Source organism: Ranitomeya imitator, chromosome 7 (assembly GCF_032444005.1).
Source record: "Ranitomeya imitator isolate aRanImi1 chromosome 7, aRanImi1.pri, whole genome shotgun sequence".
In the NCBI taxonomy this organism is placed as follows: domain Eukaryota; kingdom Metazoa; phylum Chordata; class Amphibia; order Anura; family Dendrobatidae; genus Ranitomeya; species Ranitomeya imitator.
Genome location: NC_091288.1, coordinates 95,377,129 through 95,403,213, shown reverse-complemented (window position 1 = coordinate 95,403,213; position 26,085 = coordinate 95,377,129). Strand labels below are relative to the sequence as shown.

The 26,085-nt window shown below is 41.3% G+C and overlaps 1 protein-coding gene across 7 annotated transcripts in view; it reads right to left on the bottom strand.

The window, feature by feature from the left end:
• The window catches only part of PARD3B (par-3 family cell polarity regulator beta), a 2,197,040-nt gene that overhangs the window by 1,227,764 nt on the left and 943,191 nt on the right, over positions 1–26,085 (bottom strand). For 5 of the 7 annotated variants that reach the window (XM_069733662.1, XM_069733663.1, XM_069733666.1 and 2 more), the window contains exons 17-18: positions 25,589–25,792; positions 12,539–12,767 (exon numbers count right to left, since the gene is read on the bottom strand). In XM_069733662.1, coding sequence (XP_069589763.1) covers positions 12,539–12,767; positions 25,589–25,792 — 433 coding nt within the window. The remainder of the gene's footprint in view (positions 1–12,538; positions 12,768–25,588; positions 25,793–26,085) is intronic. The other 2 variants (XM_069733664.1, XM_069733665.1) reach the window with 1 other exon arrangement.

The following is a 26,085-nucleotide window of genomic DNA, read 5'->3' as shown; positions in this document are numbered from 1 at the left end:
CAGGTACCTCATACTTCCGCAACAACGATCGATGGAACACATTATGAATAGCAAACGATGCCGGGAGATCCAAACGAAACGACACAGGGTTAAGAATTTCCAAGATCTTATAGGGACCGATGAACCGAGGCTTGAACTTAGGAGAAGAGACCTTCATAGGAACAAAACGAGAAGACAACCACACCAAGTCCCCAACAAGAAGTCGAGGACCCACGCGGCGACGGCGATTAGCAAACTGCTGAGCCTTCTCCTGGGACAACTTCAAATTGTCCACCACATGACTCCAAATCCGATGTAACCTATCCACCACCATGTCCACTCCAGGACAATCAGAAGGCTCCACCTGACCAGAGGAAAAACGAGGATGAAACCCCGAATTACAAAAGAAAGGAGAAACCAAGGTAGCAGAACTAGCCCGATTATTAAGGGCAAACTCAGCAAGCGGCAAAAAGGAAACCCAGTCATCCTGATCAGCCGAAACAAAACACCTTAAATAAGTTTCTAAAGTCTGATTAGTTCGTTCCGTCTGGCCATTCGTCTGGGGATGGAATGCAGACGAAAAGGACAAATCAATGCCCATCTTAGCACAGAACGTCCGCCAAAATCTAGACACAAACTGGGATCCCCTGTCAGAAACGATGTTCTCCGGAATGCCATGCAAACGGACCACGTTTTGAAAAAACAGAGGGACCAACTCAGAGGATGAAGGTAACTTAGACAAGGGTACCAGATGAACCATCTTAGAAAAGCGGTCACACACAACCCATATGACGGACATTTTTTGAGAGACAGGGAGATCCGAAATAAAGTCCATGGAAATGTGCGTCCAAGGCCTCTTCGGGATAGGCAAAGGTAACAACAATCCACTGGCCCGAGAGCAGCAAGGCTTAGCCCGAGCACAAACTCCACAAGACTGCACGAAAGAACGCACATCCCTCGACAAGGAAGGCCACCAAAAAGACCTGGCCACCAAGTCTCTAGTACCAAATATTCCAGGATGACCTGCCAACACAGAAGAATGGACCTCGGAGATGACTCTACTGGTCCAATTATCCGGAACAAACAGTCTTTCCGGCGGACAACGATCAGGTTTATCCGCCTGAAACTCCTGCAAAGCACGTCGCAAGTCTGGAGAGACAGCCGACAAAATCACCCCATCCCTAAGGATACCAGTGGGCTCAGAATTTCCAGGGGAGTCAGGCACAAAACTCCTAGAAAGAGCATCCTCCTTCACATTCTTTGAACCTGGCAGGTAGGAAACCACAAAATTGAAACGGGAGAAAAACAGTGACCAACGAGCCTGTCTAGGATTCAGACGCTTGGCAGACTCAAAGTAAATCAGATTTTTGTGATCAGTCAAGACCACCACACGATGTCTAGCACCCTCAAGCCAATGACGCCACTCCTCAAATGCCCACTTCATGGCCAAAAGCTCCCGATTACCAACATCATAATTCCGTTCAGCGGGCGAAAATTTTCTAGAAAAGAATGCACATGGCTTCATCACTGAGCCATCGGAGCTTCTCTGTGACAAAACCGCCCCCGCTCCGATCTCGGAAGCATCAACCTCAACCTGAAAAGGAAGTGACGTATCTGGCTGACGCAACACAGGAGCAGAAGAAAACCGGCGCTTAAGTTCCTGAAAGGCCTCCACAGCCGCAGGAGACCAATCAGTAACATCAGCACCCTTTTTAGTCAAATCCGTCAAAGGTTTAGCAACACTAGAAAAATTAGTTATGAAGCGACGATAAAAATTAGCAAAGCCCAAGAACTTCTGTAGACTCTTAAGAGATGTAGGCTGCGTCCAGTCACAAATAGCCTGAACCTTGACGGGATCCATCTCAATAGTAGAAGGGGAAAAAATATACCCCAAAAAAGAAATCTTCTGGACTCCAAAGAGACATTTAGAACCCTTTACAAACAAAGAATTGGCCCGCAGGACCTGAAACACCCTCCTGACCTGCTGAACATGAGACTCCCAGTCATCAGAAAAAACCAAAACATCATCCAGATACACGATAATAAATTTATCCAGATATTCACGGAAAATATCGTGCATAAAGGACTGGAAGACCGAAGGAGCATTAGAAAGTCCAAAAGGCATCACCAAATACTCCAAATGGCCCTCAGGCGTATTAAATGCGGTTTTCCACTCATCACCCTGCCTTATCCGCACAAGATTATACGCACCCCTAAGATCAATCTTAGTGAACCATTTAGCCCCCTTAATGCGAGCAAATAAATCAGTCAACAATGGCAAAGGATACTGATAATTGACTGTAATCTTATTCAAAAGACGATAATCTATGCAAGGCCTCAAGGAACCATCTTTTTTAGCCACAAAAAAAAAACCTGCTCCCAAAGGGGACGAAGATGGACGGATATGTCCCTTTTCCAAGGACTCCTTAATATAATTCCGCATAGCAGTATGCTCTGGCACTGACAGATTGAACAAACGACCTTTCGGGAACTTACTGCCAGGAATCAAATCTATAGCACAATCGCAATCCCTGTGAGGAGGAAGCGAACTGAGCTTAGGCTCCTCAAAAACATCCCGATAATCAGACAAAAATACCGGAACCTCAGAAGGAGTAGATGAAGCGATAGAAATCGAAGATGCATCATCATGAACCCCCTGACATCCCCAGCTTAACACATACATTGTTTTCCAGTCCAGGACTGGGTTATGAGTTTGTAACCATGGCAGACCAAGCACTAAGACATCATGTAAATTATACAGCACCAGGAAGCGAATCACCTCCTGATGAACGGGAGTCATACGCATGGTCACTTGTGTCCAGTACTGAGGTTTATTCATAGCCAAAGGTGTAGAGTCAATTCCTTTTAAAGGAATAGGAACTTCCAGAGGTTCCAGACTAAACCCACAGCGATTGGCAAATGACCAATCCATAAGACTCAGGGCAGCGCCTGAATCCACATAGGCATCGACGGAAATGGATGATAATTAACAAATCAGCGTCACAGACAGAATGAACTTAGACTGTAAAGTACCAATGGCAACAGACTTATCAACCTTTTTTGTGCGTTTAGAGCATGCTGATATAACATGAGCTGAATCACCACAATAAAAACACAAACCATTTTTCCGCCTATAATTTTTCCGTTCACTTCTGGACTGAATTCTATCACATTGCATTATCTCAGGTACCTGTTCAGAAGACACCGCCAAATGGTGCACAGGTTTGCGCTCCCGTAAACGCCGATCAATCTGAATAGCTATAGTCATGGACTCATTCAGACCTGTAGGCGCCGGGAACCCCACCATAACATCTTTAATGGCCTCAGAAAGACCATCTCTGAAATTTGCAGCCAGAGCGCACTCATTCCACTGAGTAAGGACCGACCATTTCCGAAATTTCTGACAATATATTTCTGCTTCATCTTGCCCCTGAGAAAGAGCCAATAAAGCTTTTTCAGCCTGAATCTCTAGGTTAGGTTCCTCATAGAGCAAACCCAATGCCAGAAAAAACGCATCCACATTGAGCAACGCAGGATCCCCTGGTGCCAATGCAAATGCCCAATTCTGAGGATCACCCCGCAGGAAAGATATAACAATCTTGACCTGCTGAGCAGGGTCTCCAGAGGAGCGAGATTTCAAGGAAAGAAACAACTTACAATTATTCCTAAAATTCAGAAAACTAGATCTATCTCCAGAAAAAAAACTCTGGGACAGGAATTCTAGGTTCAGACATAGGCGTATGTACAACAAAATCTTGTATATTTTGAACCTTAGCAGCAAGATTATTCAGGCTGGAAGCCAAACTCTGGACGTCCATGATAAACAGCTGAGGTCAGAGCCATTCAAGGATTAAGAGGAGAAAAGAAGCAATCAAGCTGCAATTAAGGCTAGGCAGAACACACTGAGGAGGAAAGAAAAAAAAATAACCTCAGACTACTTTTCCTCCTACTTCAGCCAAAACGATGACCAATTTTTATTTTTTAAGGCCGGCTATACTGTCATGATCCCAATGGCAGGGGATCACAAAAGGACAAGCAGAAAAACAAAAACAAGCTCTAGGGTGATGGAACCTGAGCTGACCGCGATCCTGAACCTACACACACAACTAGCAGTAGCCGGGGAACGTGCCTACGATGATTCCTAGACGTCTCGCACCAGCCAAAGGACTAGCTTCCCCTATAAGAAGAAACACAGACCTCACTTGCCTCCAGAGAAACACCCCACAGAAATAGCAGCCCCCCACATGTAATAACGGTGAAATGAGAGGAAAGCACAAACGTAGAAATCAAAACAGAATCAGCAAAATGAGGCCCGCTAAAGCTAGATAGCAGAGGATACAAAAGTGAACTGCGCGGTCAGCGAAAAACCCTTCAAAAAACCATCCTGAAATTACTTGAACTCATGTGCCAACTCATGGAACATGAGGAGTAATTTCAGCCCACTAGAGCAACCAGCAGCAAGGAGTCACATAACAGCAAGCTGGACTAAGACAAAAAGTAAGCAAAACATAGAACAGGAAAATCAAAACTTAGCTTGTCCAGAAGATAACAGACGCAGGGAGCAAAGGCAAACAGACACGCTGATTACATTGATAGCCGGCGAGGAAATGACAAAACAGCCAGGTTAAATAGGAAACACCCATAACCTGATGGAACAGGTGGACACCAGAGACCGCAGAGAACACAAGTCACCCAGTACCATCAGTAACCACCAGAGGGAGCCCAAAAACAGAACTCACAACAGGGAGCGTGGCCGGGTGTCAGCTGATTATCACAGCTGACACCCGATTCCAAGTGCCAGGAGCGGTTACAAACCGCTTCTGGCACTTTAACCCCCGAAACACTGCAATCAAACAAAATCACAGCGTTTTGGTGGCACAGAGAAGCATCGCGCAGGGAGGGGGCTCCCTGCGTGTGTCCCTCAGACTCGCAGAACGCAATGTGATCACGTTGTTCGGAAGGTCTCCATTCTTAACACATCAGTTACCAATCAGTAACCACTATAATAATAAAACTGATCGGTAACTGCTGTGCAATAATGCAGACTGCGCTGTCATAGTTAAAAATGCAAAATCTTGTAATAACATGGGAGATTTCTCGCTCTGACAGTAAAAGCTGTCAGTATGCCAGAATGCTACAACCAGGGAGCTCTCACCCAATGTTCTAAGAACGGTTTAATTATCTACATGTTTTCTTAAATAAAACTGTTAGCCCTGATTGGTGCGCGCTAAGTTTCCAACTATCTTGATTATTCTTGTTTTTATTTTATTTGAATTTTGCCTTAACAACTGTCCATACATGTTTTTTACGGTGGGCATTTACCGTGGGTATTTTCTGTTATTTTGATCCCCCAAACTAACTTCAAATGTGAGTTGATCCCTAAAAAAATGATTTTGTAAATTTTGTTGGAAAAATCAGAAATCGCTGGTCAACTTTTAACCCTTATAACGTCCTAACAGAAAAAAATATGTTTCTAAAATTATGCTGACGTTAACTAGACATGTGGGAAATGTTATTGATTAAGTACTTTGTGTGACAACACTGATTTAAGTGTACAAAAATTATAAGTTTGAAAATTGAAAAATTTTACGTTTTTTGTCAAAGTTCAGTTTTTTTCATAAACAAACACAAGTTATATCACATAAATTTTACCACTAGCATGAAGTACAATATATCTCGAAAAAACATCAGAATCAGTGGGATATCTTGAAGCGTTCCAGAGTTATAACCTCATAAAGTGACAGTGGTCAGAATTGTAAAAATTGGCTTAATCATTAACCCCTTTCTGAAATCAGACATACTATCCCGTCGAGGTGAGCTGGGCCCGTATGACCATCGACGATAGTACGTCATACGTGATCAGCCGAGCTCATGTGGTTAGCGTGGCCAATCACGGCCTGGTGTCAGCTGCTTATCACAGCTGACACCCGGCACTCTGTGCCAGGAGCGCTCCTTGCACTTTAACCCCTGGAACACTGTGATCAAACAAGATTGCAGCATTCCGGTGGCATAGAGAAGCATCGTGCAGGGAGGGGGCTCCCTGTGTGCTTCCCTGAGACCCTCAGAACAACATGATGTGATTGCGTTGTACCGAGGATCTTCTTCCTGCAGGCCTCCAGATCCAAGATGGCCGCGGAGTCCTTCTGGGTCCTGCAGGGAGGTGGCTTCTTAGTGCCTGCTGAGAGCAGGCACTGGCAAGCCTCCTTCATTGCCTCTCAGATTGCTGATCTGACACAGTGTTGTGCAAAGTGTCAGATCAGCGATCTGACTTTATACAGTGGTTTCCCACCCTGGAACAATGTAAACAAGTTTTTTGGGTTATCAGGAGTTGTATGCCAAAATCATCAGTATTAAAACAATAAAAGACCTGACAAATTTCAGTTGGTGGATAATGAATCTATAATATATGAAAGTTTAATTGTAATCATTACATTATGGTAAATAATGAAATTTAACACTATATGCTAATTTTTTGAGAAGGACCTGTATATAGCTTTCAGAATAAAAGATGCAAAAAACAATTATTTTTTTATATAAAATAGTTTTTATTGTATAAAAGCACCAAAACATAAAAAAAAAGAAGATATAAATTAGGTATTGCTGTAATCATACTGACCCGAAGAATAAAACTGCCTTATCAATTTTACCACACGTAGAATGGTGGTAAAATTCTGCTTCAAAAAAATCGGAATAAAAAGCGATCAAAAAATGTCCAAAAATGCTACCAATAAAAACGTCAATTTGTCCCGCAAAAAAACAAAACCTCACATGACTTTGTGGGCCAAAATATGGACACATTATAGTTCTCAAAATGTGGTGATGCAAAATAACATTTTGCAATACAAAGTGTCTTTAAGGCTATGTGCACACTTTGCAGATTCCACTGCGGATTTTTCCGCAGCGGAATTGCAAAATCCGCAGTGAAAACCCATCGCGGTTTTTACTGCGGATTTATCGCGGTTTTTACTGCGTTTTCTTCTGCGGATTTTCAACTGCAGTTTTCTATTGGAGCAGCTGAAAATCCGCAGAAAAGAAGTGACATGCTGCGGAATGTAATCCGCAGCGTTTCCGCGCGGATTTTTCTGCAGCATGTGCACAGCGTTTTTTGTTTCCCATAGGTTTACATTGAAATGTAAACTCATGGGAAACTGCTGCGGATCCGCAGCGGTCAAATCCGCTGCGGATCCGCAGCAAAATCCGCAAAGTGTGAATATAGCCTTAGTGTGTGACAACTGCCAAACATAAAAACCTGATACAAAAACCCCGCTATAAACAGTAAATCAAACCCCCCTTTAACACACCCTTAGCTAGGGAAAAATAATAACATAAAAAATGTATTTATTTCCATTTTCCCATTAGGGTTGGGGCTAAAGTTAGGGTTACAGTTTGGATTTGGGTTGGGATTAGGGTTAGGAGTGTGTTAGAGATAGGTTTGTGGTTTAGGGTTATGGTTAGTGCTGAAGCTAGGATTAGGGGTGAGTTGGGGTTAGAGTAGGAGTTAGAATAGGGGGGCATCCGCTTTTTAGGCACATCAGGGGCTCTCCAAACGCGACATGGTGTCCGATCTCAATTCCAGCCAATTCTGCGTTGGAAAAGCCAAACGGGGCTCCTTCCCTTCTGAGCTCTGCTGTGCGCTCAAACAGTGATTTACCCCCACATATGGGGTATCGGCGTACTCGGGACAAACTGGACAAAAATGTTTGTGGTCTAATTTCTCCTGTTACCCTTGAGAAAATAAAAACATTGGGGTGAAAAGAACATTTTTGTAAGAAAAAAAAAAGATTTTTCATTTTTACGGCTCTACGTTATAAACTTCTGTGAAGCACGTGGGGGTTCAAAGTGCTCACCACACATCTAGATAAGTTCCGTAGGTGGTCTAGTTTACAAAATTGTGTCACATGTGGGGGGTTTCCACTGTTTAGGTACATCTGGGGTTCACCAAACTCGACATGGCGTCTGATCTCAATTTCAGCCAATTTTAGTTTCAAAAAGTCAAAAGGCGCTCCTTCCCTTCTGAGCTCTGCCATGCAACTAAACAGTAGTTCTCCCTCACATATGGGATATCAGCGTACTCAGGACAAATTGGACAACAACTTTTGGTTTCTCCTGATATCCTTGGGAAACTTTGTAAAAAATTGATCGGAAGTACATTTTTTTGTGAAAAAAAGTTAAATGTTCATTTAAAAAAAAAAAATCCTGTGAAGCACCTGCAGGGTTAACAAACTTCTTGAATGTGGTTTTGAGCAGCTTGAGGGGTGCAGTTTTTAGAGTGGTGTAACTTTTAGGTATTTTCCATCATATAGACCCCTTAAAGTAGCTTCAAATGTGATGTGGTCACTAAAGAAATGGTATTGTAAAAATGAGAAATCGCTGGTCAAATTTTAACCCTTATAACTCCCTAACAAAATAATATTTTAATTCCAAAATTGTGCTGATGCAAAGTAGAAATGTGGGAAATGTTACTTATTAAGTATTAAGTATTTTATGTGACAGATCTGTGTGATTTAAGGGCATGAAAATTAAAAGCTAGAAAATTGCAAAATTTTCCAAATTTTTGCTAAATTTCTGTTTTTTTCCACAAATAAAAGCAAGTCATTTTAAAGAAATGTTACCACTGTCATGAAGTACAATATGTCTCGAGAAAATCTGGTCAGAATCACCGGGATCCATTGAAACATTCCAAGGTTATAACCTCATAAAGGGACAGTGGTGGTCAGAATTGTAAAAATTGGCCCAGTCATTAACATGCAAACCACCCTTGGTGGTAAAATGGTTAATATTACATCTACTATGTATTGGAATAGGTTATTGGCGATGGGAATACCCCATTAACTAATTAGTAGAGATGGGCGGACCCCTGGATGTTTGGGTCCGGTAAGTTCGGCTGAACAGATAAAAAAAAGTTCGGGTTCGGGTACCAAAGCAGTTCCTAAACTTTATTAGCAAGAATGTGGGGCCTGAACATCCAGTGTTTGTCACACTGTCATGTGCATGACAACGGGGTAAACACTGCCCCTGATCAGCGGTAAAGTCATTACTGCTGGTCAAATAGCCACAGTTCCCATGTCAAATGGCAGTGTGAGACAGCAGCTGTGATTGGAGGTGCAAAGTTTAACTCCAGTCACTGGCGTTGACTGATGGGACTACTACTCCCATCAACCTATGCCTGCTGCCGCTAATGACAGCAAGATCTGGTGTGGCTATGGGAGTATCCTGCTCTAACCTCTATGACGTCACCGCTAGTCACTGAGGCTGAACTGGAAGCAGCACATTCCCCAGTGGTTCTCAGTCTGGTCAGTCACAACTTGGCACCATCCAGGTTGAAAACAGCTTATCCAGAGACATGAATTACAGCGTGGGACAGAATGACAGACAGGTGAGGGATATGGTTGTTTATTTTTGATTTAGTACAGGAGACAAAGGCTTCAATGGAGTGGGCGTTAGGTGAGTAGAATTGTGTTTGCCATTTTTAAATAAAGAAAGAAAAGTGTGTTTTGTTTTTATTTCAAATAAAGGCTGTGTGTTTATTTACAATATAAATATTTAATTATGCGATTCTCGGCAGACACAATCGGACAGATTTTTTATGCATTGTGTGTGACTCCAGCCTAATGGAGAGGCGTCTATAAGATGCCTATTCATTACTAAATATTTAATTAGCAATGAATAGGCATCTTATAGACGCCTCTCCATTAGGCTGGAGTCACACACAATGTATAAAAAATCAGTCTGATTGTGTCTGCCGAGAATCGCATAAATGTTCTCCATATGGTGATCCGTATGTCATCCGTGTGCAATGCCAGAATGTGTTTTTTTCTTAAAAAAGTATTCGTGTGTCATCAGTATCTCATCCGTATGGAGAGATTTTCTCACACACTTGCAAAACGAGCAAATAATGGCTGAGCCTTTCCTGTCACCTGCCCAATGCCTGAGAATTTCTCGCAAGTCATACTGATGGTCTGTGTGTAATCCGTATTTTTCTCTCCCCCATAGACTTGCATTGGCGTTTCTCAGCTGAGATACGCGGACAATCGCAGCATGCTGGGATTTCACTCGCAACTATAATACAGACGAGAAAAAAACGGATGCTGGGAGCTGCCCCATAGAGAAATACTGGTCAGAGTGATAAGCAATTTTTTAGCACTCGTCGTATTACAGACTAGTGTAACTCCGACCTTACTAAGCCATGGGCTTGATGTCACCAGACAATACAAAGGTGACATTAACCCCACAAATGTGAACCCCATTTGCTACCGCCACAAGGCAAGTGAGAAGAGCTGGGCAAAGCGCCAGAATTGGACATCTAATAGATATTCCTTTTCTGGGTGGCTGGGGGCTGCTATTTTTAGGCGGGGGTGGGTAAATATCCATGAACCCTTACCAGCGTGAGAATACCAGCCCTCAGTAGTCTGCTTCAGCAAGGCTGTTTGTCAAAAATGGGGAGGACTCCAAGCCATTTTTTTAAAATGTATTTCAATAATAAAAAAAAACAGCATTGCGACCCCTCTATTCTTGATAACAAGCCTTGCTAATGCTGACAGCTGAGGGTTACAGCTGCAGCTATTAGTTTGGTCTGGCTGGTTATCAAAAATACAGGGGAGCCCATGCCGTTTTTTATTATTTATTTAGAGAACAGTCATCGGCTGATGAATCCTCCCATCAGCCACTGCCTGTTCTCACTTTCATTAGCGTCAGCAGGCATCAGCTGATGGGAGTGAAAGGCCATCAGCCGACGCCAGTGACCAGAGGTAAACTTTTAACCTCCGACCACAGCTGTGGGCTCACGCTGTCATTTGACAGCGTGGGAGCTGTGGTTGTCTGACTGGCGGTAATGATTTTACTGCCAAACAGAGGCAGTGTTTGCTGCGTTGTCATGCACAGAGTGAGAAACACTCGGTATTCAGGGTGCCGAATGCGAAGAGTAATACGGACTTCCTGGCGGAGTCTGTGTTCGGGGGCCATGACTGAACGGGAGGTGTTCAGTACGGACCCCAGACTTTACTGTTCGGGTTTGCTCCTCTATACTCATTAGGTGCCAAATACTTGACTGCTAATATCTTCAGAAAAATGAGGCAAAATTTAAATAATAAAACAACTTCTTTCCTGTTCTGCAGTTACGATTACATGGCATGTCCAGTACAACATTAAATATTTGGTGCAAGGTTATCTTTAAAAGATAGAGAGAGGAAGTAAACTATACTCTCTCTTTCTAAAAGTAACCTCTCGCTTCCTAAAAATCAATGTAGACAAAACCAAACTCATCATCTTTTCTCCATCTTGCGTATCTCCCCTACCCGACCTATCTATTATGGTAAACGGCATCACGCTCTCTCCCACACCTGAAATCCGCTGCCTCAGAGTAACTTTCGACTCTGCCCTGTCCACCAAACCGCACGTCCAAACTCTTACCAACTCCTGTCGCCTCCAACTCAAAAATATTTCCAGAATCCGTCCCGCCTTCAATCTACTAAAGCTCTTGTGCATGTCCTCACCATCTCCCGCCTCGATTACTGCAACACCCTCCTCTGTGGCCTCCCCGCTAACTCTCTTGCACCATTCCAGTCTGTCCTCAACTCTGCTGCTCGAGTAATTCACCTCTCTCCTCGCTACTCCCTTGTTTCTTCCCTCTGCAAATCCCTCAACTGGCTCCCAATACCCCAATGAATCCTGTTCAAACTACTAACACTGACCTACAAAGCCATCCATAACCTGTCCCCTCCCTATATATCAGGAACTAATCTCCCAATATCTTCCCTCACGTAATTTTCGATCCTCCCAAGACCTCCTAGTCTCCTCCACACTTATTCGTTACTCACACAACCACCTCCAAGATTTCTCCCAAATATCCCCCATCCTCTGGAATTCCACGCCTCAACACGTCAGAATATCCACCACCCTCGGATCCTTCAAACGGAACAGGAAAACCCATCTCTTCAGGAAAGCTTACAGCCTGCAGTAACCATTCTGCCTCCTCACGACCACCCGAGCTGCCGCCTCAACACCACCAGAGCTGCTGCACCCCCGACCTTCTGTCTCTTCCCCATTATCCCGTAGAATGTAAGTCCGCAAGACAAGGTCATCTCCCCTCTGTACCAGTCTGTCATTGTAAATTTGTTTACTGTAAACAATATCTATAACTTTGTATGTAACCCCTTCTCATGTACAGCACCATGGAATTAATGATGCTATATAAATAATAATAATAATAATACTTATATTTGTTGCTGGGATTGATAAAGCCTGTGCATTCTGCTTTTCTGTTCTACCTTTCTACCTATGTATACTTTCTCGGTTATGCAAGACGACTCTCTTTAGAGAAAGACAATACCAACCCTATAAAGGGCTTTGCCAAATGACTTTGGATAGGAAGCCAAACCAAAATCTCCATGTGCAGACAAGTGTTTAAGTGTGTTTGCCCCTCATCACTGCAAAACATGAGTGCATGGGCGGTAGACGTCTAAATCTTTTTTGATACACAATGGACACTTCAGATGCCAATCTTATAATGCAAATTATAAGATTTTAATTGAAAATTAAAATTTATTTATAGCAGTATTACCTGAGCATCGCTCCAAATCCTTTTTTCTTGGCTTTCTTCTCTTGTTCTTCACTTTCGTCTTTCTTTTTCTTATCCTTTACTTTTGACTTGTCCTTTTCTTTCTTCTTATCCTTTTTCTTGTCTTTCTTTGCTTTCTCAGCATCATCTACCTCTGAATACCCCAGTGACGTTGGCTCACTGTATGGAGTCTCTCTATCAGAGTGGGAACTAACATCAGAAAGGCCATCTGCTGATAAAAGTAGAACATCAATAAGGTGGAGCATGTTCAGGACAATTCAATAAAATCACCAAGCATTTAAGCATGAAGTTTACACTGGCAGCGGTGCATCTCTATAGATGGTAAATGGACCAACACATATGCTGTATGTCGTATAGTGACTAAAAGCCCTCATTAACTAGGACATGATTGTATCACAAAAAAGGTTAGAAGAAAAAAAGCAAAAATCTTTCTCATATTCATCAATATGTACTATAATTCTACAAATGTCTTCAGTACAATCAATATAGCAAAGAAAATGTAAATATTCCAGATGGTGTCCCTTCTAAAAGTAACAGATACTATGCATAAAGAAAAATATATATTTATTATACAAAGGGTATAAAAATTATTTAGACCCCTTTACATTTTTCACTCTTTGTTTCATTGCAGCCATTTGGTAAATTCAAAAAAGTTCATATTTTTCTCATTAATGTACACTCTGCTCCCATCTGGATTGAAACCCCCCCCCCCAGAAATGTAGACATTTTTTTAAAAAAAGAAAAACTGAAATATCACATGGTCATAAGTATTCATACCCTTTGCTCAGTGACTTATATTTAACCCCTTCATGACCCAGCCTATTTTGACCTTAATGACCTGGCCATTTTTTGCAATTCTGACCAGTGTCCCTTTATGAGGTAATAACTCAGGAACGCTTCAACGGATCCTAGCGATTCTGAGACTGCTTTTTTGTGACATAGTGGGCGTCATGTTAGTAGTAAATTTAGGTCAATAATTTTTGCGTTTATTTGTGAAAAAAATCGGAAATTTGACGAAAATTTGGAAAATTTCACAATTTTCAAATTTTGAATTTTTAATCTGTTAAACCAGAGAGTTATGTGACACAAACTAGTTAATAAATAACATTACCCTCATGTCTACTTTACATCAGCACAATTTTGGAAACAATTTTTTTTTCCTAGGAAGTTATAAGGGTTAAAATTTGACCAGCGATTTCTCATTTTTACAACAAAATTTACAAAACCATTTTTTTAGGAACCATCTCACATTTGAAGTTAGTTTGAGGGGTCTATATGGCTGAAAATACCCAAAAGTGATGACATTCTAAAAACTGCACCCCTCAAGGTGCACAAATCCACATTCAAGAAGTTTATTAACCCTTCAGGTGCTTCACAGCAGCAGAAGCAACATGGAAGGAAAAAATGAACATTTAACTTTTTAGTAACAAAAATGATCTTTTAGCATTTTTTTTATTTTATTTTCCCAACGGTAAAAGGAGAAACTGGACCCCAAAAGTTATTGTACAATTTGTCCTGAGTACGCCGATACCCAATATGTGGGGGGGGGGGGGGGAAACCACTTATTGGGTGCACGACAGGGCTCAGAAGGGAAGGAGCGCCATTTTACTTTTTGAATGAAAAATTTGCTCCAATCGTTAGCGGACACCATGTCGCATTTGGAGAGCCCCTGTGTGCGTAAACATTGGAGCTCCCCCACAAGTGACCCCATTTTGGAAGCTAGACCCCCCAAGGAACTTATCTAGATGTGCGAGGAGCACTTTGAATCCCCAAATGCTTCACAGGTTATAACGCAGAGCCGTGAAAATAAAAAAAAAATCATTATTCTTTCCACAAAAATTATATTTTGGCCCGCAATTTTTTATTTTCACAAGGGTAATAGGAGAAATTGGACCCCAAATGTTGTTGTCCAGTTTGTCCTGAGTACGCCAATACCCCATATGTGGGGGTAAACCACTATTTGGGCACATGCCAGGGCTCGGAAGGGAAGTAGCAACGTTTTGGAATGCAGACTTTGATGGAATAGTCTGCAGGTGTCATGTTACGTTTGCAGAGCCCCTGATGTGCCTAAACAGTAGAACCCCCCACAGGTGACCCCATTTTGGAAACTAGACCCCCAACAAACTTATCTAGATGTGTAGTGAGCACTTTGAACCCCCAAGTGCTTCACAGAAGTTTATAACGCAGAGCCGTGAAAATAATAACTCACTTTTCTTTCCTCAAAAATTATTTTTAGCAAGCAATTTTTTATTTTCACAAGGGTAACAGGATAAATTGGACTCCAAAACTTGTTGTCCAGATTGTGCTGAGTACACTGATACCCCTCATGTGGGGGGAACCACTGTTTGGGCGCATGTCAGGGCTCGGAAGGGAAGTAGTGACGTTTTGAAATGCAGACTTTGATGGAATGGTCTGCGGGGGTCATGTTGCTTTTGCAGAGCCACTGATGTGCCTAAACAGTAGAAACCCCCCACAAGTGACCCCATTTTGGAAACTAGACCCCCAACGAACTTATCTAGATGTGTGGTGAGCACATCGAACCCCCAAGTGCTTCACAGAAATTTATAACGCAGAGCCATGAAAATAAAAAATCATTTTTTTTTTCACAAAAAAAAAGTTTTTAGCCCTTATTTTTTTATTTTCCCAAGGGTAACAGGAGAAATTAGACTCCAAAAGTTGTTGTGCAATTTTTCATGAGTACGCTGATACCACATATGTTTGGGTAAACCACTGTTTGGGTGCATGTTGGGGCTCGGAAGGGAGGGAGCGCACCATTTGACTTTATGAACGCAAGATTGGCTGGAATCAATGGTGGTGCCATGTCGCGTTTGGAGACCCCTGATGTGCCTAAACAGTATAAACCCCCCAATTCTAACTCCAACACTAACCGCAACACACCCCTACCCCAATCCCAACTCTAGCCATAACCCTAATCACAACCCTAAACCCAACACACCCCTAAACACAGCCATAACCCCAACACACCCCTAACCCTAATCCCAAACATAACCCTATCCACAAGCCTACCCCTAACCCCAACACACCCCTAACCCTAATCTTAACCCTATTTCCAAACCTAACCCTAATTCCAACCCTAACCCTAAGGCAATGTGCCCACGGTGCGGATTCGTGTGAGGATTTTTCCGCACAGTTTTTGAAAAATCCGCAGGTAAAACACACTGTTTTACCTGCAGATTTACCACTGGTTTACAGTGTTTTTTTGTGTTGATTTCACCTGCAGATTCCTATAGAGGAACAGGTGTAAAACGCTGCGGAATCCACACAAAGAATTGAGATGCTGCGGAAAATACAACACAGCATTTCCACGCTGTATTTTATGCACCATGGGCACAGCAGATTTGGTTTTCCATAGGTTTACATGGTACTGTAAACGTGATAAAAAAGTGCTACGAATTTCGCTGCGGCCAATCCGCTGCAGATCCACAGCCAAATCCACACCGTGTGCACGTAGGCTAATTCTAACCCTAATTCTAATCCTAATTGCAACCCTGACCCTAATTCTAACCCTAATTGCAACCCTAACCCTAATTGCAATCCTAACCCTAGTTCTAACCCTAATTCTAACCCTAACCCTAGTTCTAACCCTAATTCTAACCCTAGTTCTAACCCTAATTCTAACCCTAACCCTAGTTCTAACCCTAACCCTAGTTCTCACCCTAACCCGAGTGGAAAAATAAAAGTAAATACATTTTCTTTATTTTATTATGTTCCCTACCTATGGGGGTGAGAAAGGCGGTATTTATTTATTATTTTTTTATTTTAATCTCTGTGATAGAACCTGTCACAGCGATCAAAATGTAGCTGGAACAAATCTGCTGGCCGGCAGATTCGGCAGGGGGCACTGCGCATGCACCCACCATTTTGGAAGATGGCAGCACCCATGAAGACGGACGGACACCGGAGCTCGGTAAGTATGCGGGGGTGGTATCGGACAGTGGGGGTGAGATTGGACTGTGGGGGGAGCGGACAGGAGGACAGAGGGGAGCGGAGGACAGCAGATGACAGGATGGAGGGGAGGAGATCGGTGGCGGTGGGGCAGATTGCGGTTTCTAGCCATGGCCGATGATATTGCAGCAACGGCCATGGCTGGATTGTAATATTTCAAAAAATCCAAAACAAACAAGGATACCTAAAAAATAACCTTTATTATAGATCCCTAAAAAATACTCTTTCCATAAATGACAAACAAAATACTAACAAACATATAATTATGTACCTATAGGGCCCTAGGAAGAGTCTGCACTGAGACCTACCTATCAGTGGAGGTTGGCACCCTAAGTTTCTGCGGTTGGCGCCCCCACTCCGCGTCAACTAACCCTAGGAAATCCCTGGAGGACCCTAAATAGGGAACCCTAAAAAAGACCTAGCAGATCCCTAACGGAAGACCTACCTAGCAGTGGGGGTTGGCACCCTAATGTGAAGCGGTAGGCGCCCCCACTCAACGTCGACTGACCCTAGAAGCCCTAAACTGTCCCTAATAGGAATAGAATAAAGAGAATGTCCCACAAACAAACCCAAACACCCCAAAAAGAAGAAAAAATAATAAATAAAAATAAATCAAAAAAGCAGAGAGATATAATAATCAAAAATATATAAAGGATCTGATGCATTGCTTGGATATACGTCTATTTGATATAATAGACAGTTATGTCTATAGTAATAACCATAAGTAACAAAGAATTCACAAAAATGGGGTGAATGAAAAAATATTAGTATTGTCCATATTTGATATAAACATGCGATCCTTATCTGGCTAAAGGAGTAGAGAAATATTTGAGATGTATAGTCAAATGCTATGGTATACAAACATGGTCACCCGCTATACAAAAAGTCAACCATATAGTACACTATCATCAGAAACCTCAATTAAGCAGCAAAATACAGCAGCTAGAAAATCAGATATATAACTCCTAAAGCCCAAACAAAGAAGCATCAATGCTTAATAAAGATTGCCCGTAGTCACATTTGAAACAATATTTAACACTAAGTCGCACCAAATTTGCGTATGCTGTTTTTATAATAGCAATATATATCTCACAAGAGCAAGTGTTATTGTTTCAATATGTGTTACAAAGTGACAGATGTCGTCACAACCCACCACAAAACCTCCATAGGTTGCGTATGCTCTTATTTATAATAGCAATATATATCTCACAAGAGCAGATGTTACTGTTTCAATATGAGTTTCAAAGTGACAGATATCGTCACAGCCCACCACAAAACCTCCATAGGTGCACCAAATGATGGGGCAGGACACAATAATCCCCCTCACAAAAAGCACAACAGAGAGCGATCAATACTCATCTGGAAGCCCGTAGTAGATATGGGGTGATGTTGGATAGATACAAGTAGCCCGGGTCCGTGGTGGGTATACGGTTTCTTCAGATGAATCCGGACATCTAATTAAGCAGACAACAGCAGTCTCCCCGACCAGTGCCCGACGCGTTTCCCCCCCATGTGGATGGAACGGGGGTTCATCAGGGGTATTGTAGCCGCAAGCAAGAAAAAAGATGAATGCTTTTTTTCTTGCTTGCGGCTACAATACCCCTGATGAACCCCCGTTCCATCCACATGGGGGGGAAACGCGTCGGGCACTGGTCGGGGAGACTGCTGTTGTCTGCTTAATTAGATGTCCGGATTCATCTGAAGAAACCGTATACCCACCACGGACCCGGGCTACTTGTATCTATCCAACATCACCCCATATCTACTACGGGCTTCCAGATGAGTATTGATCGCTCTCTGTTGTGCTTTTTGTGAGGGGGATTATTGTGTCCTGCCCCATCATTTGGTGCACCTATGGAGGTTTTGTGGTGGGCTGTGACGATATCTGTCACTTTGAAACTCATATTGAAACAGTAACATCTGCTCTTGTGAGATATATATTGCTATTATAAATAAGAGCATACGCAACCTATGGAGGTTTTGTGGTGGGTTGTGACGACATCTGTCACTTTGTAACACATATTGAAACAATAACACTTGCTCTTGTGAGATATATATTGCTATTATAAAAACAGCATACGCAAATTTGGTGCGACTTAGTGTTAAATATTGTTTCAAATGTGACTACGGGCAATCTTTATTAAGCATTGATGCTTCTTTGTTTGGGCTTTAGGAGTTATATATCTGATTTTCTAGCTGCTGTATTTTGCTGCTTAATTGAGGTTTCTGATGATAGTGTACTATATGGTTGACTTTTTGTATAGCGGGTGACCATGTTTGTATACCATAGCATTTGACTATACACCTCAAATATTTCTCTACTCCTTTAGCCAGATAAGGATCGCATGTTTATATCAAATATGGACAATACTAATATTTTTTCATTCACCCCATTTTTGTGAATTCTTTGTTACTTATGGTTATTACTATAGACATAACTGTCTATTATATCAAATAGACGTATATCCAAGCAATGCATCAGATCCTTTATATATTTTTGATTATTATATCTCTCTGCTTTTTTGTTTTATTTTTATTTATTATTTTTTCTTCTTTTTGGGGTGTTTGGGTTTGTTTGTGGGACATTCTCTTTATTCTATTCCTATTAGGGACAGTTTAGGGCTTCTAGGGTCAGTCGACGTTGAGTGGGGGCGCCTACCGCTTCACATTAGGGTGCCAACCCCCACTGCTAGGTAGGTCTTCCGTTAGGGATCTGCTAGGTCTTTTTTAGGGTTCCCTATTTAGGGTCCTCCAGGGATTTCGTAGGGTTAGTTGACGCGGAGTGGGGGCGCCAACCGCAGAAACTTAGGGTGCCAACCTCCACTGATAGGTAGGTCTCAGTGCAGACTCTTCCTAGGGCCCTATAGGTACATAATTATATGTTTGTTAGTATTTTGTTTGTCATTTATGGAAAGAGTATTTTTTAGGGATCTATAATAAAGGTTATTTTTTAGGTATCCTTGTTTGTTTTGGTTTTTTTGAGTTGGTCTAGGATTCCACATATATTTGGACTTAGGTTGTTTTATTGTAATATTTCACCAATTTTATTACGATCGCTCTGATTGAAAGTGAAACGTCACTTTCAACAGCCAATCAGAGTGATTGTAGCCATGGGGGGCGAAGCCACCCCCCTGGGCTCAAGTACCACTACCCCTGTCCCTGCAAGTTGGGTGAAATTATAGTTAACCCTGTCATATGACCTGCAGGAGCGCAATCCGACCATGGCGCATATGCTGCATCACAGGTCGGATTGGCACAGGTTTTCATGACGCATACGCTGTGTCAAAGGTCGGGAAGGGGTTAAGTCGCATGCTGTTCATTTCCTTGTGATCATCCTTGAGATGGTTCTACTCATTCATTGTAATCCAGCTGTGTTAAATTAAATTGATAGGACTTGATTTGAAAAGGCCCACACCTGTGTATATATAAGACCTCACAGCTCACAGTGCATGTCAGACCAAATGCTAATCATGAGGTCAGAGGAACTGGCCAAGGAGCACAGAGACAGAATTCTGGCAAGGCACAGATCTGGCCAAGGTTACAACAGAATTTCTGCAGTACTCAAGGTTCCTAAGAGCACAGTGGCCTTCACAATCATTAAATGGAAGAAGTTTGTGACTACCAGAAGTCTTCCTAGACCTGTCCATCTAAAGTTTTCTAAAAAAAAAAACATGAATGACTCCCAGACTATGAGAAATAAGATTCTGTGGTCTGATGTAAGGAAGATAGAACTTTTTGGTGATAATTCTAATCGGTATGTGCAGAGAAAACCAGACACTGCTCATCACCTATCGAATACATTCCCAACAGTAAAACATGGTGGCGGCAGCATCATGCTATGGGGGTGTTTTTCAGCTGTAGGGACAGGATGACTGGTTGCAATTGAAGGAAACATGAATGTGGCCAAGTACAGAGATATCCTGGATGAAAACCTCTTCCAGAGTGCTCTGGACCTCAGACTTGGCTGAAGGTTCACCTTCCAACAAGACAATGACCCTAAGCACACAGCTAAAATAACAAAGGAGTGGCTTCAGAACAACTCGGTGACCATTCTTGACTGGCCCACCCAGAGCCCTGACCTAAACCTAATTGAGCATCTCTGGAAAGGCCTGAAAATGGCTGTCCACCAACGTTCACCTTCCAACCTGACGGAACTGAAGAGGATCTGCAAGGAAGAATGGCAGAGGATCCCCAAATCCAGGTGTGAAAAACTTGCATAATTTCCAAGAAGACTCATGGCTGTACTAGCTCAAAAGGTGCTTCTACTCAATACTGAGCAAAGGGTCTGAATACTTATGACCATGTGATATTTCAGTTTTTCTTTTTTTTTAAATTTGCAAACATTTCTACATTTCTGTTTTTTCATTCAAGAAGGGGTTCAGAGTGTATATTAATGAGAAAAAAATGAACTTTTCATAATTTACCAAATGGCTGCAATGAAACAGTGTGAAAAATTTAAAGGGGTCTGAATACTTTTCGTACTCACTGTATGTACACACACACACACACACACACACACACACACACTGAGATGTAAAAGTTTGGGCATCCCTGGACAAAATTACTGTTATTGTGAACTGTTAAGCAAATTGAAGATTAAATTATCTCTAAAAGGCCTAAAGTTAAATATGACACATTTCCTTTGTATATTTTAGGCAAATAATTTATGGTCTTTAAAAAAAAAAATACAAACAGGAAAATGAGCAGAAGCAAAGTTAGGGCACCCTTGGAGATTTGTGAGCTCACATAAGGTTTCAGACCTTACTTAGCCTGTCAGAGTTATGGCTTGTTCACAATCATCATGAGGAAAGGCCAGGTGATGCAAATTTCCCAGTTAAAAACCCAGCCTCCTCTAGCCGTGTGCCAAAAACAGCAGTCATGGGTTTTTCTAATCAGCACTGTAAAAATGAAAATGTTGGAGGCCCACACAGCAAGAGAAGGCTACAAGAAGATAGCAAAGACGTTTCAAGTTGCCCTTTCCACAGTTTGAAATGTAATTAAGAAATAGCAGGTAACAGGAACAGTGGAGGTCAATATAAGGTCTGGGAACAATTTCAGTGAGGGTGCTCGTAGGATTGCTAGAGAGGCAAATCAGAACCACTGCTTGACTGCAAAAGATGTTCAGAAATATTTAGCAGACTCTGGAGTTGTGTTACATTGTTCTACTGTTCAGAGATACCTGCACAAATATGGCCTTCACAGAAAAGTCATTAGAAGAAAACATCTCCTGCATCCTCACCATAAAACTCAGAGTCAGAACTATGCAGAAGAACATCTAAACAAGCCTGATACATCCTGGAAACAAGTCCTGTGGGCGGATGAGGTTAAAATGGCCACAATGATCAGAGGTATGTGTGGACAAAAAAGGTAACAAAATTTCAGGAAAAGAACATCTCGTCAATCAACAAGAATGGGGGTGGCGCAATCTTGCTTTGAGGTTGCTTTCTAACCAATGCACCAGGATCATTTCAGAGGTAGAGGGAAGAATGAATGCAATGACATTTCAACAAATTATTGATGCAAACATAACACCATCCGGAAAAAAAAACTGAAGTTGAAAAGAGGATGGCTTCTACAAATGGTTAGTGATCCTAAAGACACATCAATAGACTACCTCAAAAAGTGCAAGCTGAAAGTTTTACAATGGCCCTCACTATCCCGTGATCTTAACATCATTAACAATCTGAGGCTAGACCTCAAAATAGCAGTGCATGCAAGAAGACCCAGGAATCTGACCGAACTGGAAGAATTTCACAAGGAAAAATGGATGAAAATCCCTCAAACAAGAATTGAAAGACTCTTGGCTGCCTAAAAAAAGGATTTACAAGCTTTCAAGAGGGGCTACTACTAGGTACTAACCAAGCAGGGTGACCAAACTTTTGTATCAGCCCATTTTCCGTTTTGTAATTTTTAAAAAGAAAAAAAATAAGTGACCACTGCAAAGTGTTGTTTGTCTGATTTGTCTCTTTATATGTATTTTCTTTAGTAAAATTTAAATTGTTCTTATATTCTTTAAACTTCTGACAACATGTCGCCGAATTTCCAAGCAATAATTTTTGTATTCTTTTTCTGACAAAGGAAAATGGTCAAAAAAAAAAAAGAAACAGTGGTTTCAGACCTCAAATAATGCAAAGAAAACAAGTTCATAATCATTTAGAAACAACAATACTAATGTTTTAACTCAGGAAGAGTTCATAAATAAATATTTTGTGGAATAACCATAATTTTTAATCCCAGCTTTCATGCGTCTTGGCATGCTTTCCACTAGTCTTTCACACTGCTTCTGGTACAAAATGTAAGCAGTTCTTTGTTTCATGGCTTGTGACTGTACATCATACTCTTGATTACATTCCAGAAGTCTTCAATGGAGTTCATGCCTGGAAATTGGGCAGCCCATGACAGGGTTTTGGTGTGGCGGTGTCTGAATTTTTTCCAGAGCTGTATATATACATACATATACAGTGCAGACATCTAAAGATTTTTCTGTATTTTCCTGACTATGAAAATTGTAAATTCACACTGAAGGCATCAAAACTATAAATTAACACATTATATATTTAACAAAAAAGTGTGAAACAACTGAAAATATGTATTATATTCTAGGTTCTTCAAAGTAGCCACCTTTTGCTTTGATGACTGCTTTGCACACTCTTGGCATTCTCTTGATGAGCTTCAAGAGGTAGTCACCGGGAATGGTTTTCACTTCACAGGTGTGCCCTGTCAGGTTTAATAAGTGGGATTTCTTGCATTATAAATGGGTTTGGGACCATCAGTTATGTTGTGCAGAAGTCCGGAGGATACACAGTTGATAATCCTACTGAATAGACTGTTAGAATTTGTATTATGGCAAGAAAAAAGCAGCTAAGTAAAGAAAAACGAGTGGCCATCATTACTTTAAGAAATGAAGGTCAGTCAATCTGAAAAATTGGGAAAACTTTGAAAGTGTCCCCAAGTGCAGTGGCAAAAACCATCAAGCGCTACAAAGAAACTGGCTCACATGAGGACCACCCCAGGAAAGGAAGACCAAGAGTCACCTCTGCTTCTGAGGATAAATTTATCTGAGTCATCAGCCTCAGAAATCGCAGGTTAACAGCAGCTCAGATAAGAGACCAGGTCAATGCCACAGAGTTCTAGCAGCAGACAGATCTCTACAACAACTTTTAAGAGGAGACTTTGTGCAGCAGGCCTTCATGGTAAAATAGCTGCTAGGAAACCACTGCTAAGGACAGGCAACAAGCAGAAGAGACTTGTTTCGGCTAAAGAACACAAGGAATGGGCATTAGACCAGTGGAAATCTGTGCTTTGGTCTGATGAGTCCAAATTTGAGATCTTTGGTTCCAACCACCGTGTATTTGTGAGATGCAGAAAAAGTGAACGGATGGACTCTACATGCCTGGTTCCCACCGTGAAGCATGGAGGAGGAGATGTGATGGTGTGGGGGTGCTTGTCTGGTGACACTGTTGGGAATTTATTCAAAATTGAAAGCATACTGAACCAGCATGGCTACCACAGCATCTTGCAGCGGCATGCTATTCCATCTAGTTTGCGTTTAGTTGGACAATTATTTATTTTTCAACAGGACAATGACCCCAAACACACTTCCAGGCTGTGTAAGTGCTATTTGACCAAGAAGGAGAGTGTTGGGGTGCTACGCCATTCCTGAACCCAATCAAGATGGTTTGGGGTGAGCTGGACCGCAGAGTGAAGGCAAAAGGGCCAAAAAGTGCTAAGCATCTCTGGGAACTCCTTCAAGATTGTTGGAAGACCATTCCCGGTGACTAAAAAAAAAAAAAACACCTAAACAGCAATGCCCTCACGGCCAGCAGTTGGCATACCTCTAAGCCAAACCAAATAAACCTAGAAAAGTCGCACCAGACACTCAGATAAACCCTAGATCCAACACGGGTCATACAGGGAGAGGTAATGAACCATAAGTCTGGGCATATCAAAGTAGAGGTACAAAAGAAGTATATATCAACGTAATCTTTATTGAAGTATCAAATATACAAAAAATTATTATAGAAAATAACAGTACAAGGACAAAACAGGTAGCGGGGAAGAAGCAGCTAAAATAAAGCCCGGTGACTACCTCTTGAAGCTCATCAAGAGAATGCCAAGAGTGTGCAAAGCAGTCATCAAAGCAAAAGGTGGCTACTTTGAAGAACCTAGAATATAAGACAAATTTTCAGTTGTTTCACACTTTTTTGTTAAGTATATAATTCCACGTGTTGATTCATAGTTTTGATGCCTTCAGTGTGAATGTACAATTTTCATTTTTTTTTTTTTGCCTGAATTACAAAGTAAATGAGTCATATTTAACTTTTGACCAGGGGTGCCTAAACGTTTACCTGCCACTATATGTATATACATATAGAGAGAGAAACGTATAAAAAAAACACAATCAAGGTGAATAATTAAAACAAATGCCAGTAATAATATTAATAACAAATGGCCTCTAAGGAAGTTTAATTACAGTGCTATGTAAGTGTTCAGACCCTTATTACCAAAACATCATCCAATAGCATCAACCGAGAAGGAGCCACATTCCAAACTATAGATTCTGTCGCCAGATCTCACAATAAAATATGAATATATTATTAAATAAATCTCTTAGACTTGATGAGACTGCTGTACTTTCTTTCAAAATCTGGATCAGAATGGCTGTATAATGCTCCAATTAAAATGAACATTATATGTCTCAGTTGTAGCTCAAATCTTTTCATGTTAGGCAAGAAAACTTTATCAAAGGAATATACAACCATTCTTCCATTGAAGTAACTATACCCACCTCATCAGGTCTAAGACATCTATGTAATAATATATGTAGTTAATATTTTGAAATTTGGAGCCAGATCATACAACGTTAAGTCATTAGGGTCTCAGTATTGTAGCAAGAATCTGGAACAATATGGAATATTGAATAAGGCAACAAAGAGACTGATATCACATGCCTTCTATGTTGAACTCAAAACTGTGGATAATTGTTTTCTTGGTTGAGTATTTCATAATCGGTTTTGGATAGTTATGTTTTATCACTTATGATAAATTTCAGTCATCTATGTGTACCTTCTTCACTCTCTGGCCCATCATAAGATTTATCTATTGCAGCCCGAAAGCTTTCATTACAGCCTCTTCCACGAACCATATTTGGTCTAGGTCTATAAAAGGGAAGCTCATTCTTCTTAACCTCTGCCACGGCAGTCTGCAGACTTTCCAGTGAACTCGACTTTTTCAAACCTAACCATGGACCGAGCTCTTTTCCAGGAGTAACTGCAAAAGACATTTTAGAAAAAAAAAAGTTTAACGTTCAACTGTTGTTTTTTTTAATATTTTGCATTTACAAGAATCTAACAATGATTATTTTACTACACACAAAAGTATAATGAAAAATAATGAAAAATACATTTTTATTAAGTTGACAAGCAGCAATTTGTGGATCCTACAGAAACACAAACATAACAGGAGTGTTTTCAAGTTGTTGTGTGAATAGTAAAAATACAATATTCTTCTTTCTCCTTTCTAGATACTAATATTATTATTTAGACCCCAGGTGGAGGGGGTAG